At 42.3% G+C, this 22,023-nt stretch overlaps 1 protein-coding gene across 14 annotated transcripts in view; it reads left to right on the forward strand.

Annotated features, from left to right (window-relative positions):
- PDE4DIPP2 (phosphodiesterase 4D interacting protein) overlaps positions 1 to 22,023 on the forward strand; it is a 207,246-nt gene that overhangs the window by 89,002 nt on the left and 96,221 nt on the right. For 13 of the 14 annotated variants that reach the window (XM_021690137.2, XM_044914600.1, XM_044914601.1 and 10 more), the window contains 4 exons: positions 11,538 to 11,614; positions 14,164 to 14,287; positions 14,474 to 14,649; positions 18,720 to 18,837. In XM_021690137.2, coding sequence (XP_021545812.2) covers positions 11,538 to 11,614; positions 14,164 to 14,287; positions 14,474 to 14,649; positions 18,720 to 18,837 — 495 coding nt within the window. Of the gene's footprint in view, positions 1 to 11,537; positions 11,615 to 14,163; positions 14,288 to 14,473; positions 14,654 to 18,719; positions 18,838 to 22,023 lie in introns of those variants that run through there. The other variant, XM_021690138.1, reaches the window with a different exon arrangement.

Raw genomic sequence — 22,023 nt, forward strand, 5'->3', positions numbered from 1 at the left:
AGCCAGCCAGGCGCCCCTCCTTTGCTATGTTCTATTGATTAGAAGCAAGTTACGCATCCTGCCCATACTCAAGAGGAAGGGATTATACAAAGGCATGAACACCAGGAGACAAGGATCATGGGGAACCATGTTAGAGTCTGTCCAGTCCTCCCACTTATTTTGCAGAGAGGAAATCGAAAGGGAAGTAAATAAACATGTTAGTGGGTTTTACCCTCACAACATTTATAGTCCTCAGGGCTGACCTGAGGCAATGAAGGCATCCCAGATTGGTGGTCTCTGTGCTGAGCTCCTTGCTCACCCTTTGCACTTGGCTGTTTGCATTGCCACTTTCTTTATCATTTCTATTTTCCTTTGATCTTTTTGTTTAATCAGTTGTATTAAGTGTATAGTTTGGTGAATTTGAACAAATGTCTGTAACCATACCACAACCATGACAAAATTGAGATGTAAAACATTTCCATCACCCAGAAAAGCTGCTTTTATGTCCCACTGGTGCCAATTCTCTCACACCATTAGCTGTAGGAAACCACGGATCTACTTTCTGTTTATAGCTTAGTTTTGCTATTCTAGAATTTGATATAAATGGAATAATACAGTGTATATTCTGGTATTGGACTTCTTTCACTTACCATGATTTTGAGGTTTATCCATGTTGTTATGTCAGTAGTTCATCACTTTTTATTGCTGAGTAGTATTCCATCATATGAATATAATGCAATTTGCTTTTCCATTTACCTGTTGATGAACGTATGGGTTGTGTCCAGTGATGGGCTATTATGAATTAAGCCGCTATGAATTTTCACATCCAAGTCTTTGTTTTATCTATCCTGGGTAAATACCCCATAGTGGAATTGTTAGGTCACACAAGAAGCATCTATTTCAACTTATAGGATACTGCCAAATTGTTTTCCAAAGTAGCTCTGCCATTGGAAATGATTTTTAAGCAATGACTTGAAGGAAATGAGGAAGTTAGCCAAACAGGTAACGGGGAAGAACACTTCAGGCAGAGAAAGTGCAGGAAAACCATTGTGGCCAAAGCAACATGAGAAAGGGTGAGAATGTTCGGAGGTGAGGCCTCAGAGGTCAAGGGCCCTTGTAGATCATTTTAGAGACTTTAGTTTTTACTCCAAGTGACAAAGGAAGCCATTAAAGGATTTTAAGCAGGGGAATGAGTCCTATCTGACTTTTGAAAAGATCCTTGTGGCTATGGTAATGAGAATAGGCTGTGGAAGGACCAGAATACAGGCCAGGACAGGTGATTAGGAAGCCATTGCAGTAATTAACATCGGAGCCGGTGGTGATCAGACTAAGATAATAGCAGTCGTGGGGATAAGCAGTGAAGGGAACACCAACGAAATTGCTGATGGATTGGCTGTGAAAGGAGCCAATGAGAGAAGGAAAGGAATCAAGGAAGACCCCAGGGCTTTGGCTTAAGCAGATGGAAGGATGGAGCTGCCATAATTGAGATAGGGAAGGCTACGTATAGAATAGGTTTGAGGGTGGAGAGTGGGAGTTAATTTGGGACATTTTGTGTTTGAGATATGTGTTGAACATTGCCAGTGGCAATATCAAGTAAGCAGTTGGAAAAGGGTTGTGCTGGAGGTATAAATATTGAAGGTATCAGCATATAGTTGGTATTTAAAGCCACGAGACTAGATGAGATCACCAAGGGAGTTTGACCTACCAAGGCGGAGGACAAACAGACCAAAGGCTAAGCCGTGGGTCATTCTAATGTTAACAGTTGGGGGGAAGGAGGGAGAACCAGCAAAGGAGAAAGAGAGGATGCAACCAGTGAAGTGAGAGGAAAACCAAGAGTCTGGAGTTGAGGAGGCCAAGTGAAGGAAGTGTGTAATGGGGGCGGGGGGGATCAACCTTTCAAAATGCCAATGGTAGTCAAGTAATATGATGACTAAGAATTGACGTTTGGATTTAACAACAGAAATGCCCTTAGAGATTTTGATTAGAGTCATCATTTTGGTGGACTGGTGGAGGCAAAAGCCTGATTGCATTAGTTTAACAACAAACAGGAGGAGGAGTCGAGGCAGTGAGTGTGACCCAGTATGTTGAGGAGTTTTGTTGCAAAGGAGAGCAAAGAAACAGGACAGTAACTGGTAACAGTATGGGGTCCATAGAAGATTTTTTTAAAAGATAGAGGAATAATAGCACTTTTGTACACCAACAGAATTTTCCAGTAGAAAGTGAAATATTGGTAGAGGAGAGAAGGGAGACTTTCTGGATGTTATTTTTGATCAGTAGGAAGAATGAGACCTAATGCGTAGGTGGGAGGTTTGGCTTTAGACAGGAGCATGGACAGTCGATCTGTGGTCACAAGGGGAAAAGACAGAGTGTGTGAGCATAGATGCTGGTGGATGGATTGATGTGGTGGTAGGAGACTGTCAGTTTTCTTCCAGTTGTTTCAATATTCTTAATGAAGCAGGAAGCAAGCTTTATTCTCACACTGTATATTTGCAAACGTGTTCCTGGAGTGAGTCACTCCCCCTCGTGTGTGCTCATTCCTGCTGACACATCCTTTTTCACACCTGGACCACCTGTATCCTTTTTCTCTGCCTATCCAAACCCTACTTGGGTTTCAGAGTCCAACTCAGATTGCATCTGCTCGGGTGGGCCTTTCCTCACCCCTATTGCCTGAAATATCTTTCACTCTCTCTGCTCTTCCCGAAATTACAGTTCAGATGCATTATTTGGCACCTGTTATTTAATCCCCAGCTGGTAATCATCTTTCCATGTATGCATTTCTTATCTCCTTCTAGATTAGAAACACTCTGTGGGTTGGATTGATCTCAAACTTCCTCTGTAACTTCAACATAATCTTCAATAGTGCTGAGCCCAATCATAGAAACTTAGTAAGTTTTGTTGATCAATTGCAAACACCCAGAAGTTGCCGGTGAGGCCCGTCTGTACAGAAAAGGCGGAAGGGGGACCACCTTTGCTATTTCCTCCCCCTGAGAGGTCCAGAGGCTGGTGTTCCAGGTGAACATCCCAGAACTGAGCAGTCTCTCCGAGGGTTGGCAGAAGTAGAAAGCCAGCAAACTGGGAAAGTGTAAGACAAGGAAATTCTTTTTTTTTTTTTTTAAAGATTTTTATTCATTTATTTGACAGAGAGATAGCGAGAGCAGGAACACAAGCAGGGGGAGTGGGAGAGGGAGAAGCGGGCTTCCCACCGAGCAGGGAGCCCGATGTGGGACTCGATCCCAGCGCCCTGGGATCATGACCTGAGCCGAAGACAGACGCTTAATGACTGAGCCACCCAGGCACCCAAGACAAGGAAATTCTTGACAGTGAGAATTGTTTGAGTGGGTTGTATTTCTATTTTGAACAATATCTTTTCGTTTGATAAATATATAATCATCTTCTGTGTATGGGCACTATGCTAGTGATGAGGACACAATGATGAGGAGACAGAGGGGGCCCTGCCTTCCTGACATTTGCTGTTTACTGTCTGAACATAGTTTGGGTAGTACTGTGATCTGGCTTTTTTTTTTTTTTTAAGGTTTTATTTATTTGAGAGAGAGATAGTGAGAGAGAGCACAAAGGGGGCAGAGAGGGGATGGGCAGAGGGAGAGGGGGAGGGAGAATCAGGCTCCCCACTGAGCAGGGAGCCCAACTCAGGGTTAGATTCCAGGAGCCTGGGATCATGGCCCGAGCCAAAGGTAAGCGCTTAACCAACTGAACCACCCAGGCGCCCCTGTGATCTGACTTTTGTTCAGTTACTCTTATCACCCCCCTAGATAGTTTTGCTCCACTTGTAGTTAGCAGGAGTCACTTCTGTATTTTGTTGGTTGATGAATGCCATAACCCCATAAAAACTCTGAAAGGTGCTCTTATGCCGCAGAACTAACTGTGATGCAGGTCAGAGCACGTCTTCATGCAATGTACTTGAAACCAGTACACCTTTTACCTAACATCTTATAGAGCAGCACTGTCCAGCAGAAATGTAATAGGAGGGACACCTGGGAAGCTCAGTCAGTTAAGCATCTGCCTTTGGCTGAGGTCCTGGGATCGGCGAGCCCTGCATCGGGCTCCTTGCTCAGCGGGAAGCCTCCTGCTCCCCCCTGCTTGTGCTCTCTCTCTCTCTGACAAATAAATAAATAAAATCTTAAAAAAAAAAAAAGAAATGTAATAGGAGCCACAAATGTACTTTATAGTTTTCTAGTGGCCACATTACAAAAAAAAGTAAAAAGAAACACATGGCATGAATATTAATGATATATTTAAAATATTATCATTTCAACATGAAGTCAATATTTAAAAATTATTGAGATTTTATATATGCTTTCATTGTGGCTAGTTTTTGCAACCCAGTGTGTATTACGTCTTTGTTTTTTTTTTTTTTTAAAGATTTTATTTATTTATTTGACACACCGAGAGAGATAGCAAGAGAGAGAGAAAGAGAGAAAGAGCACAAGCAGGGGGAGCGGCAGGCAGAGGGAGAAGCAGGCTTCCTGCATGAGCAGGGAGCCCGATGCGGGGCTCCATCCCAGGACTCTGGAATCATGACCTGAGCCGAAGGCAGTGGTTTAACCAACTGAGCCACCCAGGCGCCCCGTGTATTACAGCACATCTTTGAAACCTTTACAGCACATCTCAGTTTGGACTAGTCACATCTTAAGGGTACGGTAGCTCCATGTGGCTCATGGTTGCCGTCCTGCACCACACAGCTTGGGGTCTACAGTCTAAGCACTGTCCCTGGTCCCAAGCAGAGGTATAATTTCAGAAGAGTTGCCTGATCAGAGCACCTGGCTTCAGGACACAGCGAGGTTTCAGAGGAGTGACTGCCCTGTGTTAGAACTTCAATTCCAGTTTGTAATGCAAACTTCGGGGTGAGCAATGGATTCCGTCCTGCACTTTGCAGAACACCAATGAGTGGCTTTATCCTTTTTGGAAAATACATCAAAGCAAGTGTCAATCCAGAATTGAGAGCTGAATTTGGATATGAATGTCAGATCATGTTAGAAGCCATGGATAACTTTAAAATACTTAGTAAGCCATTGGTGTCCTGAGCACCAATGTATCTATAGAAAAATTAATATAGTTTTTAAACTTTTTACTCTAGAGTAAATTTTTACTTATCCCAATTCTATACCTGCTGCCCAAAGAGAAGTCAAAGAACGCACAGGATGGCTCCCCTGAATTCCTGTTCCTGAATAGCTGAGGGAAACAGATCATTTTGAATAATCCTTTCAGCCCCTTTGGTGGAGCTGCATTCCTGTCTCTACACAAGGTGTCCTGGGATCGCAGGGGCTCTAGCCTCACCCCTGGCTTTCACAAGAGGCCTGCACTTTGCTAAATTAAGCCCAGCCAGGCCTATTTGTGAACAGAGAGGCTCCAGCCAAGTGAGAGAGATTCGTCCTGCTAAGGAATGTGCTGGGAGGGGGAGAAAATCACTGAGATCATTGGTATTTATGTGTATGTTTTCTCACTTGCCAGCTCAGTTGGGTCAGATCAACTGAGGCTTCTGGGACTCCACCAGGATTTTTAAAGGGTGGCTGAGAAGGGTTTAAGTTACAGATCAGTGTGAACACCAAGGCAGTGTGTATATTGGGACCTCTGAGCTCAGAGTCTAAATAAAACAAGCCCAAGACACCTCTCCTATTTTCTCCCATATTTTTAAATAGACTTTGTCTTTTAGTGCAGTTTTAGGTGCACAGCAAAAATGAGCAGAAGGTACAGTGGTTTCTCATATACTCCCTATCCAACCCCCCCCCAACGTAGACTCCCCCACCACCAAAATCCAAAGACACTTTTTTTTTTTTAAGTAGTCTCCATGCTCAGCAGGGAGCCCAATGCAGGGTTTGAACTCACCACCCTGAGATCAAGACCTGAGCTGAGATCAAGAGTCAGACGCTTAACCAACTGAGCCACCCAGGTGCCCCAAGACACCTCATTTTCATCTATCTTTTCTTGGGTTCCTAAACTCAGGGTTAGCCAGAAAGAGCTCTCTCTCCTTCCTGATTCATGCATCTTACTCCCTTCGGGAAACTAATGTTTATCGAACACCCACCATATGTCAAGTATTTTCACTTACATCTTTTCCTTTAATTTCTCAATATCCCTGAAACGTAGTGCTGTTAGCACCTGAAGCAACTAAAACTTAGCTTACGTGTTTTACCTCTAGAATGCAGAGGATGAACTGGGTGAAACTACGTGAAACTGTAAAAAATGGTTGAATATTTGCACTTCCATGTGATTCAACCTAATACAATGTGAGAGAGTTTGTATTTGAACCCAGGACGGTTTAGTTCTAAATTCTACACTGTGGTGTCTAAATGGGTGTCTCTCGAGCGGATGGGAGCCCCCAGATGTGGGGCGATGATTGGGTGGAAGCCGGTGGCACAGACGGGGAAAGGATTCAGCTGAGGCAGAACAGAGGCGATAGAAGTTTATTGACTCCACCGCAAGGGAGCCATGAGCAGGACAGCAGAGGAGAGACTCTCTGCAAGGAGGCAGTGGTCGGGGCTGTTTTTAAAGGGGGAAGGTGAGAAGGCATGGCAACCTATGGAATCTTCCCTTTTTTGGGAACTGTGCCTGGTTGTAAAGCTCACGGTCAGTGAGGGGCCTATGGCTCTGTTGAGGTAGGTCGTCTGAGGGGCCTGTCTGTATTTGGCCAGGGGGTCGCTGTGGGCCCTTTCTACATTCCATCACTTGAGCCTATTGCCTACCAGCGGCCTCGACATACACTGCCCCGAGTACCACCTCCTTTATTTTCCCTCAGCAGCTCTGTAGTTTCTAATTTAGAGGCCTCCTCCCTGAAAGGTTAGAATGAGGGAGCTGAGAGGAAGGGCAACCCAAGTTATGACGTACATGAGTTGAGTCTAGGAGTAATTTCTTTGTAGGCTAAAGCTAGGAGTTAACAGGAATTGTGTATCTGCTGCCATTTATACCTCCCACCTGCGTGCATTCCTGTTCAGCTATCTGATGCTAGGTCTCCTCTGTGTTTTGTTTTTTTAAAGATTTCATTTTTAAGTAAGCTCTATACCAACACGGGGCTCGAACTCACAAACCTGAGATCGAGCGTTGCATGCTCCACCGACTGAGCCAGCCCAGAGCCCTTAGGTCTCCTCTGCTTATCACACTCTATTATAATCATCTGGTTAATTGCCTTTACAGGCTGCACATTCCCTGAGGACCATGGTTGTGACTGCCTTGCTCTTTCTAGTACCTATTAGAGTACTAGAATTGGATGAAAATACAAATCTCACAAGTCAGCTACCCTGTCCTCTTCCCAGTGGGCACCGTTTCTGTCTCTGTCTCTCTTTCACACACACACACACACACACACACATGAACCCTGGCTGCATCTGTCCAAATACCCGATCACCTGAGAACCCATCCACAGCCTCAGTGTGGATTCAGTCCGTGTTTGTCTAACCAAGGTAAACTGGGCTAGGAAGGAAATGGTATTGTTTTCGGGCCTCTAGTAAGGACTGACATGGGTAGGGCTTGAAAGAGTGACCTGAATAGAGGAGTTTTGTTATTTGGATGTGGATCCTTGTATTTTGTATTGTAGAAGCCGAAACTTTTCCGCTTGTTTTTTTCCATCTCTCTGGGAGACTGAACACTAAGGCCGTCTCTGGCAGAAGAGTGCCCTTGTCTTGTAATCTTCTGGTTACTGAGGTTGAAGACACTGCCTTATTGTCCTTTCCCTGACAATGAAGGACACTTGTCACATGTTGGGGCAACCGGTGTGTCTAATTTGGGGCTTCACTGTGCTAGTGGATGACGTAGAAAGACAGGGACTGAATAAAGTCTTTCCTCTACCCTAGGTTCCAGGAACTTGACGTTTTGCATTTGAACACATTCTGGCTAGGTGTCTCACATCAGCTGAGATGAGCAATGGGGGTTGATTATAATTCTTATGGGCAGGAGGGAGAGGCTCTGATTTAAATTAATTGTATAAAACCCAGAAAGTTTTGGGGATGACTTGTCCAAGGTCACACAGTTAGTTAATGACAGAACCAAATATTTAGACTCACTAGAGTTCTATTTTTGCTTTAAAACTGGGTGAATGGAGGGTGCCTGGGTGGCTCAGTCATGATCTCAGGGTCCTGGGATCAAGTGCCACGTTGGGCTCTCTGCTCAGCAGGGAGTCTGTTTCTCCCTCTTCCTCTGCTCCTCCCCCTGCTCGTGCTCTCTTTCTCTGTCTCAAATAAATAAATAAAATCTTTTTTTAAAATTTTAAAAAAACAAATAAATAAAAAATAAAACCTGGGTGAATGGAAAGAAGCTTCATCTACAAATAACTCACTGGTAAGCTACTAAAATGCGTTTCTAGGGATTTGTAGGGACCAGTCATTTGTCCCTTGGTCAGGACACATTGAACTCCTTATGAAAATAGCCAGTACTTCACCCTGTTTTATAGAGCTACGGCTTTGTCCCAGAGGTATCAGAGAGGTCCAGAAAAGAAATTTACTCTGGGGGCGCCTGGGTGGCTCAGTCATTAAGCGTCTGCCTTCGGCTCAGGTGGTGATCCCAGGGTCCTGGGATCGAGCCCCACATCGGGCTCCCTGCTCTGCGGAAAGCCTGCTTCTCCCTCTCCCACTCCCCCTGCTTGTGTTCCTGCTCTCGCTATATCTTTCTCTGTCTAATAAATAAATAAAATCTTAAAAAAAAAAAATTTACTCTGTATGCAAAAAATATTTACGAACTACACTTTTCCTTAGAAGGGATACGATTCGGGCGCCTGGGTGGCTCAGTTGGTTAAGCGATTGCCTTCAGCTCAGGTCATGATCCTGGAGTCCCGGGATCGAGTCCCACATCGGGCTCCCTGCTCAGCGGGGGGTCTGCTTCTCCCTCTGATCCCCTTCCCTCTCGTGCTCTCTGTCTCTCATTCTCTCTCTCTCAAATAAGTAAATAAAATCTTTAAAAAAAAAAAAAAAAAAAAAAAAAAAAAGAAGGGATACGATTCTAAAAAGAAAAGATTTTAAAATAAAACTCACCCACTTAGAGTTAGTTTTCACTTTGAATAATCACAAATTATAAGAGGGTCTGCTCACAGATTTTGAGACTCTTCTTCCTGCTAACCTATTTCTTCTTGAATTACAGAATTGATTTAAAGTGAGATCTGGCCATATTTATTTTTGTCTCAGATAAGGATTCTTCTATGGAAGGCTGTGCTCCTCTCTGGCTTATAACCTACTGTCTTGCAAAGACGTGATATCCATTTCCTTCACTCACTGATCCCAATTCACATCTTACTACACTGAGAACTTCCTGAGGTCAAGAACTTCAATGGGAAGAACTTTGGTTCCAGCAACCTTTAATCTCTAACACATACTTTGCTTGCTGATTTTATCAATGACTGTATGCTGTCAAGCTTTTTGTTTTTTTATTTTAAGTGCCTGCACTTACCCCAGCAGCAAATTATGAGAGACATAAAATAAGACATAGTTCCTGTCCTCAAGGTGCTTGAAGAGTAATTAAAACACACACACACACACACACACACACACTTGCATGAATATGAAGTTATGAGCAGTGGATCGGTTTGTAGAGTTAAAATTGAAGCCTTGGAGAGGAGTTAGGTAATTGGTTATCACTGGCGTGATTTTTCCGGAAACAAGACAAGTTGCGACACAAAGTCTGATTAAACACAGTTAATCTATAAACTCATCATTAGCCAAGTTCTCAAGCTCTAGGTACTAACATAATGAAGGTTTATTGTATTTCCAGTCATTTAATTTAGCTTCATCAGTGAAACTTTTCCTTTTCAGTTAGATGGGTGAATACTCCTCTGCGGACATGTAGAAAAAAAGGCTCTCTTCCCTGCCAGCCCAGTTGCCCCTTTCTTGAGTACAGAAATTTCCTCAGATATCTTGACCAAGAGCTGACAAGACTTGGTGATAAGCAGATGGAGTTAATTTGGGATCCACTCCAGCTGTACTTAGAATTGGACAATTTACATATGAATATTTGCTAATGGATAATGAATAAATGTGATAAACCATGCAGAGATTTTTCTGCAGAAAGAGGTTACAGAAGGGTTAGACCGCAGTGCTGTCAATTGGTTATATACTCGCATTTCCATGTGGTAGATTTTCTAACACCCGTGAAAGTACTTTGATCCACTGGAATAACTGATCATAAGATTTAGGATCTAATCTTGTGGAGATGAGACTATTTTAGCAGTTCTGTGTGAGCCTCATAAACTTAATTGTCTGTTTGATTGAGTGGACCAAATGCCAAAGCCTGGAGAATTAATTCTATTTCTCATCCTTCCTATTTCTTCTTTTCTTTCCCTGCTTTTCTTTTGTCTTTTCTACTTATGTTAGAAGGATAAAGCTCACCTGCAGACTCTTCAAATTGGGCATGTATTTGTGTGCAGGTGTCTGGGATAGCCTGCCTTTGGTGTAGTAATTTTCTTTCCTTTCCATGACATGACATTAGCTTAACATGTGATTGGTTGAGAAGTTCAGCAGTCCTAGTCAGAGAGGGTAAATTTTTGTTATTATAGTTAATAACAGCTAACATTGGCTGAATGCTTACTGCATGCCATGGATTGTGCAATGTACGTTTTGTGCATTATTTCATTCAGTCTTCTTAACACCCTAATAAGAGAGGTGCCATTATGATCCTCCTTTGATAGATGAGGAGGTTGAGGCTTTTAGAGAGGGCAGGTGGCTTGCCAACTCCTCTTCTCACCTTCAGGGCCTATGTTCTTGACCACTATACTTAACTGCCTAGTGTAGCACATTCCCTAATTCTATAATTTACCACATTCTACTAAATCAAGCAAAAATTGGCAGTGCTTCCTGGGCTGGTGTCTGGCTGAAATGCTGGAGCACATATGGAATGCTGCATTCGATTATTGTTTTTATCTTAGAGGAAGTCTTTGAGTTTCAATTTCCTTATCTTTAAAATGAGGGACCTGGAAACTTTTGCCAAGTTAATTCAAGTATAGAATCGTATCTTAAATATAACTGGGGACTTAATTATTTAAAGAAATCATATTGCAAATGTTTTTGAAAGCAATATGCTGCCTTTATCGTTAAATTGCATTTTCATAAATTGCATTTGCTTAAGGTGATAGGGGATTCTTATGGTAAATCGATGAAGGAGACAATTTTTGTCAAGATGAAACAGCAACAAATTACGACTTGACAAACACAAAAAGGAAATAAAAACATCCCAGGAGAAGTAAAGTATGAACAGAGATTTGGTGAAATGTTGTCCATGGAACGTCCAGTACAGCTTAAATGGCCTGGTGTATGGTGAAGAGTGGGAAATCAGCACAGAAAATGTTCACGACAAACAGACTTTGATGGCGTTCATCATCCAGGGGAAAGAATGAATGGCTTGGGAGAACAGATAAGTAGCTCCGGGGAAATCCCGAAGCTGTATAGTCCATTCATCCTTGACTGGGTTACTGATCCATGTGAATCTCATTTATGTCATGGGTCATGAAGAGGGCTGGGATAAGATGAGAAGCTGTGGACCAAGACAAGACTCAAGTAGGAACCTGGTTGCAGGACAGAGGGTCTGTGGCAGTTAATGACGATTAATGCCTGTGTGCTTTTCAGAACATCGAGCTGAAGGTTGAAGTAGAGAGCCTGAAACGAGAACTCCAGGACAAGAAACAGCATCTAGATAAAACGTGGTGAGTTGCAGTTTGAACCAGTTGAGCTCTTGGTTCTTTCCAGAGTCTGGTTTATTAATCTGAGAACAGTAGATTTGGAACCAAATTCCTTCACCTTAACAACTCTGGCCTGTGAATGCTGTGGCCAATGGAGAAACTGAAACAATGTGCTTTCTTTCCCTTTGGCTCTCTCTCTGTTACTAAATCTGACAGACCTTGAGGTGGATCAGAAATTCACTGGGTCTACGATTATAAACTTCCTATTCAACAATCAGCTAATAACGTCAAGGGCTAACGTAGATTTGGGGGAAAGTGGGCACTCTCAGATACTGCTGGTGAGAGTTTGAATTATGGCAACATTTTTGGTATGTGGTACTACCTACCAAAGTGAAAAATACATATTACCTTTGACCAAATAATCTCTAGGAGGAATCTATCCCTCAAAAATAAATGCAGAAGGATGTTTACTGCATCATTATTTATAATGGCAAAAAACTAGAAATAGCTATCCATCAAGAGGGCAATGGTTGAAGATATTTTGATACAAACATACTGTGGAATATTATGCAATCATTTAAAAAGAATGAGTTAGCTCTATATTATTATCTTGGTGGGAAGTCCCTGATAGACTAAGCAAGGGGGAAAAGTGCTGAGTGATATTTATGGTATAAAGCCCCTTTGTGTAAAGATAAACAGTCCCCTCTGTGTCTACCTGTGTTTGCTTGATTATGCATTAAAAAAAACCAACAAAACAAAACTAGAGGGCTATATACCAAACTCTTCAACATTACTTGTATCAGGGAAATGAGATTAGAGTTTTTGCTAGGGAGAAGACTTGTTTCTTTTTTTCTTTACGTAATTTTGTATTGTTAAAATGGTTACTTTTATAATTTATAGTTTTTATCATTAAAAACCCCTTTGTTTTCAATGACAAGTATTGTTCAAATTGCTGTTAAAAATAATTTTTAGATTCTGTTCTGGGATCCATATACATTTAATCCGATCTGGCATTCCTTCTGTCTCTACAGTATTTCTTGATATTTAGGATGACAGTCCAACAAGATCAGAATACTCAAAACCAGACTCGATTGTACACACGATGCTGCTATTACTAAAGACTTACTAAGTCATTAAATGAGCTAATAGACTTTAGGAAAACTTACGATTGAGAAATAAATTTTGAGATTCGTGTAATGCTTTTAAAACATGTTTTATGTCCGTTCAACTTTTAATTGGGTGGCATTATCCTATTTTTAGAAATGAGAAAACTAAGGTACATTAAAGTCTTCTCAAATGAGTGGCAGAGCCCACATCTCTGGCATCAAGTTCAACGCCCTTATGACTTTACAACAGCTGTAGCCTATTAAATCAGGCATTCCCTGCTGAGTTACTCAGAAAATGTATAACTTCCATTCTCAAGATATTGTAGTTAGCTGTTGTCTGTTGCATTTGTCAAGGAAATGAAGTCAAAGTTGATGATTCTTGAAGTCTGCCTATTTACAGGTCTTGAGTTGTGTCCCTTGTACAACCAAGACCCTCTACCCCCACCCCCAATCTGTATAATGATATGGGAACTCAAGAAAATGTAGCCTCGGAGATGGTGCTGAGTAGTGTCCATTATCAACCGGAGAATCCTAGAATCTTTGGGGAAGCCCCCTTTGGTCTTCACAGACACAGACTTCTGGGTCAAATATTAAAGTACCACTGGGCTTGGATAGAGCAGCTTTGATTTATCATGAATCTATGAAGGCATAATATTGTTCTCTGCCTTGAGAACAAGAAGATGGTCCATGATTCTCAACAAATGGCTTAAAACAGGAATAAAACCAAACCGGAATTAAGATCATTCAGCACCTGATATTGCCTCCAAATTGTTAATCCTCAGACATCAAGGGCAGCTGTCGTTAGCTATAAATAAGCTGGTGACACCTTACCCGCTTCATGCTAGTGCCTGGACACTCATTCCTAAGGATATCAGAGAAGCAGAGCTGGGCCAGAACCCTGAGCTTCATAGATTAAATTCCTATTCTCTGCATGGGGCCATGGGAAAACTGGATAGATAGCCCAGATTCAAGACAGTCTGTGGGTTACTGGCTATAAAGGAAGAGAGCATTTCTGTGGCTGTCCAAATGGATATTCTGTCCCAGCACCCTAAATGGAAGGAACACTTTAAATTCAAATAGCAAGAAAGATAGGAAATTAGCAAAGCACTCTGGGGGAACAGTCTAAATGGAAGAGACCAGGGACAGATGAACATGGATGTTGAATTCTGAACCATTTGATGACTGCCCACCTCCCAAATGAAAGAGTTTCCTCTTGAAGCAATAGCAATAATGAAGCCTCCTCTAGGAAGTCAAGTATATTCTGATTGACAAGCAACAAAAACAATTAGAGTTCCTGAAAGATTACCTGAAAAGTTTGGAAAAAGCAGTTCCACGAATAGTTGCAGAGGGAAAAATGCTTCATTTTTTTTCTCATCAGTGTGACTCTGAATTATTCAAACAACCTTAACGGGTCCCTTTGCTAAATTATATGGCTGGCTCTGACTGGCGAATGCTCTGTGGTTTCAGGGCTGATGTGGAGAATCTCAACAGCCATAATGAAGCTGAACTCCGGCGCCAGTTTGAGGAGAGACAGCAGGAGACGGAGCATGTTTACGAGCTCCTGGAGAATAAGATCCAACTTCTGCAGGAGGTGAGCAGGACTTCCAGAGATCCATGGCCCTGGGCCCCCTTTCATCTATTTCCCTACTGCTCTGCCTCCTGGTGTTCACCTTTTCTCTCCCTATTTTCCTTCCACAACCCATCCAAGTGTCCACAGTCTTGGGCTCCTAACCTAGGGGGGTACTTTGCAGTCTCTCAGTTGTTGTTCTTTTTGCAGGAATCCAGGCTAGCAAAGAATGAGGCTGCACGCATGGCAGCTCTGGTGGAAGCAGAGAAAGAGTGTAACCTGGAGCTCTCAGAGAAACTGAAGGGAGTCACCAAGGACAGGGATGAGGCACCAACAGACCGGGTCAATCCTGACCAATACACTGAGGCCCTGGCCCAGCGGGACAAGTAGGTGCCTCCTGTGCTCTGTTTGTCACTTGTCTTTTGCCTGTTCTCAAGGCTACAAAAGCATACACCAGCTGTGCTGTTCCCTTTTAAGGCCCTAGGGTAGACCTTCACAATTTCCAAGACCTTATAGCCCCCGCAACCAAGGATTTTCTTTTTAGGGTTGATTCTTCAACGGTATCCATTAACAGAACTCACTTCTTAGCCATAAGGAGCCCAAGTAGGTATAAGTAGAACAATGGTCAAATGGTGACGAACAAGAGACATGTATTCACTTATTCATGTTTATTGAGCACCTGCTACATGGCAGACACTGGCCTAAACACAAAGGTTACAGAGATGAAAGACCCAGGTCTTCTTGGTAAGAAACATGTTACGTGATTTTAATAAGTTCTCTGATAGAAGTAGCATGGGATGCTCTCTGGAACATAGAGGATTGTCATCTATTCCAGACTAAAAGAGCAAGTTGCCATTGAAAGTTTCCTGGGGGAGATGAAATCTGAACTGGGTTTTGAAGGATGAATAGGAGTTCGAAGAAATAGTGTAGGAAGTAGGTGGGAAAGGGAAAAATTCTGTGCTGATGGAGAAACTACGCAAGGGACACAGAGGGAAAGGCATATTTCAAGACCAGCAAATAGTTCTAGGTAACTAGAGCAGAGGGTCTGGGAAAGACTAGAGGGAGGCCGGCTGCACTGGGAATAAGGTCTGATTGTGCTGGCTTTGTATGCCGTAAGGAACTTGAATTTTCTTCTAAAGGTAATTGGATAATTGTTGAGGTCACCCCTGTCTAGGTAATGCAGCAACTTCCTAGTTACTTCTTTACTTCCGGGACCTGCCCCTCTCTATTTTATTGCAATTTAACAATTCAGAGAAGTTTTGAAGTGGAAAATTCAACAGTATCAAACTGGCACATTATGTGTAGGCTCTTAGATTCATAGTACTATGGTGGCATAAAAAGCCTTTAGTAGTTTTTAACTGGATAGGTGAAAAACACACAATGTAAAAATAATGAGTAATGTGATCTCTTTGAGACACAGATCTGATCACTGACATGGCAGAGTCATTTAAAATGCTCTCCAGGGGCACCTGGGTGGCTCAGTTGGTTAAGTGTCCAACTCTTGGTTTGGGCCCAGGTCAAATTATATCATGGGTCGTGAGATTGAGCCCCATGTCAGGCTTTGTGCTCAGCAGGGAGTCCACTTAAAGATTCTGTCCCTCTGCCCTTTGCCCCACTTACTCTGTCTCTCAAATAAATAAATAAATCTTTAAAAAAAAATAAATAAAATGCTCTCCAACACTGTCAGGAGGTAAGGTCCATTTTCCTTATGATGGCCATCAAAGCCTTTTATGATCTGACCCCTGATTTCTCCCAGACTCATCCCTACCATGACCCCTTCTGTACACTTCACTGATGCATGACTAGTAAAATAATGATGACTAAAGTTTGTTTCACTCTTACTATACAGCTGAGCTGAGTACTATAATGTTGTGTAATTCTCCTAACAACCCCAGAGGTAGGGATTATTATACTTTATAAATGAAGAAACTGGCACTGAGGGAGTTGTGTAACATGGCCGCAGGCATTGCCGGAATCTAAACCCTGAATCCACACATCGCCTCCAGAAGCAAATGATGCTATGTCGGGTCTCCCAAATTTTGCTCATGCTCTTCCTTCTGTGGAAAACATCTGCTGTGTTTTTCCTTCCTGGTGAACTCCTATTCATACTTCAAAACTCACTCAGGCATCAATCGTCACTTCTGCGAGTGCTTTTATGACAGCAGAATTAAGTCTATATTGTTGCTGTGTTTTATATACACATCCACTGTTGTATAGTTCTCAGTGTGGCATTGTATTTGCTTTCAGATTTTCCCTGTTAGATTCCCTGAGACCCTGTCTCATGTCCATATCCCAGTAAACACTTGTTAAACAAACAAAAGAAAACATATGCACACGTGACCAATAAATTAGGGAGTTTAGGGGCGCCTGGGTGGCTCAGTTGTTAAGCGTCTGCCTTCGGCTCAGGTCATGATCCCAGGGTCCTGGGATCGAGCCCCGCATCGGGCTCCCTGCTCGGCAGGAAGCCTGCTTCTCCCTCTCCCACTCCCCCTGCTTGTGTTCCCTCTCTTGTTGTCTCTCTCTCTCTGTCAAAAAATAAATAAAATCTTAAAAAAAAAAAAAGCTAGGGAGTTTATATTAAAATGGCCTTACTAACTTTGTAAAGTAGGAGAATAGATCATCTATAGAGACTCATGGTCAAAGGGATAAGTAAAGTTGGAGGCTTGAGAAAAAAGAAATGTTCTAGTATAGATACCATGGGGAATTTGATATGGAATCCACATTCATCATCGTAATTACTATTTTTTTTTTGAGAGAGAGAGAGAGAGAGAACGCACAAGCAGAGGGGAAGGAGGGAGGAGCAGAATCCTAAGCAGGCTCCACACCCAGCATGGACCCCGACTCAGAGCAGAGGAAGGGGGAAAGAGAGAGTTTCAAGCAGACTCCCAGCTGAGCCCAGAGCCTGATGAGGGGCTCAGTACCACAATCCCGAGATCTCACAACCTGAGCCAAATCAAGAGTTGGATGCTTAACCGACTGAGCCACCCAGGCGCCCCTCATCATCATAATTACTATTACAGCTTGCATTTGCATGATGTTTTTAAGTTTTTAAAGTTCTTTCTCATCCACAAATCTTAGCTGATCCTCACAGCCCTAATTAATTTATAATTTGTAAATTAATTTATAAATTATAAGCAAATGCCTGTGTGCTTCCTACTTGACTTTCTGGTACCCCACACCTTTCTCCCAACTATTTCCCTCCCAAGGTACTATCACTGTCTTACACACCTACATAGGAATAATAATGACAATTGGAAACACTTCATTTAGTACCAGCATGTTTTCCAAGGACAGGTATCTCTAGTACTCTTAAGACTTAAGAGAAACAGCAAGATATACCTTGCACATAGCAGATGAGGAATAGCTGTTGATGGGAACCTGTGGTCTGTATACTTTAGCATGGCGTGCACTGTCTGATAACCTAAAGCCGAGGCTGAATTTCCAGCCTCTTCTCTAGCCCTCACCTCTTCCCCCCAGCCTTTGTTCCAGTGACTCTTACCCCAAAATATCTTTTATCTTTATGCCTTTGTTCCTTGGTTCAAGCTCCTCTCTGTACCTGGAAAACAGTGCAGTTTTCCGAATCTCTTCTCCTAAATATCCCACAGACTGCTCCAAGCTCAATGACTCTGTCTTTCTTCCTACAGTTCCATGGCAGCTCTCAGTGTACTCTATAGTAGACGCCTCTGTCATGGTAGCAGTCCTTACATTCTATTCCTGTTACTTGTTTGGTTTTTGTTTTTTTTTTTTGTAGCTGAGTCTCCCCACTCCCCAAACCCCTGACAGACATACACACACACAGCAAAAGAATTTAAGCTTCTACGAGCAGAGCATTGTCTGGGTGCCTCAGTTGGTTGAGCGTCTGACTCTTGATTTGGCTCAGGTTGTGAGATCTCAGGGTTGTGGGATTGAGACCCGCATCAGGCTCTGTGCTCAGCTGGGAGTCTGCTTGAAACTCCTTCTCTCCCTCTTCCTCTGCCCCTCCCTCCCGCTCTCTTTTTAAAATAATAAATAAAGAAATCTTAAAAAAAAAAAAAAAGTTTCTACAGAGCAGAGATTGTGTGTTTTCCAACTTTATATTCCCAGGTATTTGGTAGGGTGTGTTGAGTTTACGTAATGGCTATCCAGGAATTGTTTCTTGAGTGGAACAGTAACAACTAGAAACACAACTTCTGGGCCCTTATTCCAAGAGTTACATACCTATGGTCTATAGATCCGTGGGTCAGCTTCAGGAGGTCTGTGAACCTGGTGAAAATGGAAGCAGAAAGTCATTTGTGTACATAGTAGGGGACTAGGGCAGAGAATACATGGCCTTCTGAGAAAAAGTACCAGAGTTCAATGACCCAAAAAGGTAAAAACTGACTGGACTCGATCATGCTGTCTTTGGAGTGGGCTGAAAAATAAGGGCAATAATAGTATCATGACCATAAGTGTTGTTCTGACTTTTTCTTTGCTCCAGAAGAATTGAAGAACTGAATCAGAGCCTGGCTGCCCAGGAGAAGCTTGTAGAACAGCTGTCTCGAGAGAAACAACAACTGCTCCATCTGTTGGAGGAGCCAACCAGCATGGACGTGCAGGTGAGGTGTGAGCAGTGCTTCCTGAGCTGTTTGCCTCGGTGTTCGTTATCTGTTGCTGTGTAACAGATAACAAACTATGACTACAGATTTAGTGGCTTAACACAACATACGCGTTCATCGTCCCACAGTTTCTGTGGGCCAGGAGTCCAGGCATGGCTTTGCTGGGTTCTCTTCCCAGGGTCTCACAAGTCTGAAATCACGGTGTGAGCAGGCTGCTTTCTCATCCAAAGGTTCACTTAAGGAAGGATTGGCTCCTAAGTCCCTCAGGTTGTCGGAAGAATTTATTTCTGGGTGGCTGTAGGGGTTGTGGCAGCTTGCTTCTTCACAGCCAGCAGTGGGGAGAAAGAGAGGGTCCGTGGCTTCTCTACCTCTATACACTCTTTTAAGAGGCTCACCTGATTAGGTCAGGCCCACAGTTATAACCCTTTTGGTTAAATGAAGATCAACTGAGTAGGGACCTTAACTGTACGTGCAATATCCATTCACTTTTGCCACGTAACATAGCATACCTGTGCGGCAATATTCCATCATCTTTGCCACATTCTATTCCTTAGAAATAAGTTGCAGGTCTCACCCACGCTCTAGAGGTAGGGATTACTCAAAGATGCGGCAGCTATCAGGCGCTGGGAAGCATTGGGGTCGTTAGAATTTTGCCCACCACCCTGAGTGATTTGTAACTATACAGAATGTTTAATGTGGGTTCTTTCTCAGTTAATTTTGTTTTTATTTATTTATTATTTTAATTCCAGTATCGCTAACCAACAACAGTGTTATATTAGTTTCAGGTGTGCATAATGTGGTTTTAATATTGAAGAACTCTTACTGTGGTAAAAATAATTGTATTAGTCTATATTGTTGCTCTTGGAAGCTACCTCAGAGGAAACTCCCCTCTTCCGTTCAACTTTTAATTTTCTAGAAAGGTATTTCCTAAAAGAAGCCTAGAATACATCTGTGCCCAAGCAGCATAAACAATTACTGGATATTCTTACAGGTCTTAGACCAGTGATCAAGCAGGCTGTGAGGTTTAACTTATTGGTTCACATATAGAGAGGTTGGAGTCAGGATAAAAGGAACAGGGAGAAGAATTAGCCTCAAGCAGTGCTTCCCATCTTTCCCGTGTCATGGCACAAATAGAAAATGATAATATTTGTGAGGTACAGTGGTAAATGGATGGAGCTTCTTACCTGGAGGTGGTCAGTCTGGGTGCCTGGGCTGCGACGAGGGCAGAAGAAATCACTATCTCAGCTATACTTGTAAACTTCTTGGGCCGTGGCTTCACTTTGGTTAGAAAGCTCTGGTTAACAAATTCAGGAAATGATGTATAAACATGGAATTAGGCAGATAGGAGGGGAAAATAAAGTTCATAGGCTTTTTACAAGATACATATTGAAATACTTGTAAAGTCTCTGAAGGGACTTTTATTTTATTCAAGCATAATCACCATACAGTGTTATATTAGTTTCAGGTGTACAAAATAATGATTCAACAATTCTATACATTTCTCAGTGCTCATCAAGATGAACGCACTCTTATTCCCCTTTATCAGTTTCACCCCCACCCACCTCCCGTCAGGCAACTTTGGCCTAGAGTGTGCTTTTTTGTTTGTCTCTTTTTAGAAAGACTGTTTTATAGGCAAAGACTCAACTCAGAGTTGTCAATTTCTGTGATTGCTCCCCAGGAGGACCACAACAGAGTGTGAATGGTACAGGGCAAACTGGTCACAATGAGAATTATATCTCACTTTAATCTTCTAGACAAAAAGAGATATTGAAGCACTTTCTATAACATCTTGGGAACATTTAGTTACACTCAAATGGTTCACATTATTATAATATAAAACCTAGAAATGGATTCATAGGATTTCTTAGATACATATTCCAAGTGCAATTTAAAAATATTTATCAATGAATACTCAACAACTTTTCAATAGTAGTAACTTCAGCACATATTGTAGCATTTTCTGTGCACCAGGTGCTACTCCACCAACCATATATATTAACTCAAATTAATATAAGCCTCAAAACAACCCTGTGAGGTATAGTAACATATGAGAGGGTTAGGATAGGATAGGATAACAAGGATAACAAGAATAATTTGTAATAAACTAATGTTTATTTTAATATATAAATTAATGGGCACAATTATATTAGCAGACATAGTCAGCTGCTTGTATCTGTATGGCAAATCAAGTGAATGTCATAGCTTCAAATGTAGCCTAATACAGTCATGTTATATTGGCAATTCAAAAACGGCAAGGGGAATGACATTAGTAAATGAGGGTGACAATGCCAAGGTGAAAAACTCTTGGTAAATTTCCAAACAAAACAAAAATCAACCCTTTCTTCATTTTCATAGCAATTCAATTCATGGAAAACTCACTGTATATTAATATTGTGTTTATATATATAGCAGAACTCAGTTCTAGGTTCAGGTGATTATATAAAGTTATATTACCTCACCAGTGCCCCATGGAACATTTAAAAGTCACTCAGTAATGAAAGCACAAAACAAAACTTCACATTTTAATCCTACAGGGTTACTAATAATACTAATACTGTTCCTACCACAATCATAATGGTAACATGTTGGTAATGGAAAGCAACATAATTTTATTGCAAGTGGAAAAAAATTTTTTTTAAGAGAGAGAAAATGCGTGGGCATGTGTGTGTGCATGCGCAAGTGTGCAAGCGGGGGTGGGAGGAAGAGGCAGAGGGGGAGAGAGAGAGAAAGAGAGAGAATCTTAAGCAGGCTCCATATCTAGCCCAAGCAGGTCACAGGGCTTAATCTCACAACCCTGAGATCATGACCTGATCTGAAATCAAGAGTCAGACGCTCAACCGTCTGAGTCATCCAGGGACCCCCTACAGTGACAATATATTTTTTAAGATTTTATTTATTTATTTGAGAGAGAGAAAGAGAGGGGGAAAGTGCATGTGCGCAAGAGTGGGGGAGGGGCCATGGGAGAGGGAGAGGCAGACTCCCCACCGAGCATGGAGCATGATGCGGGGCTTGACATGGGACTTGATTCCAGGACCCTGAGATCATGACCTGAGCTGAAGGCAGACGCTGAACTGACTGAGCCACCCAGGTGTCCCTGGAGACCCAGCTTTTCTTGAGTGTCCGTGAAACAGTGTCATGCTGCTAGCCAGTGAAGGGAAAGAGGAATGGGAAAGAGGAAGGACCCAT

This window comes from Neomonachus schauinslandi, chromosome 4 (assembly GCF_002201575.2).
Source record: "Neomonachus schauinslandi chromosome 4, ASM220157v2, whole genome shotgun sequence".
NCBI classification, from domain to species: domain Eukaryota; kingdom Metazoa; phylum Chordata; class Mammalia; order Carnivora; family Phocidae; genus Neomonachus; species Neomonachus schauinslandi.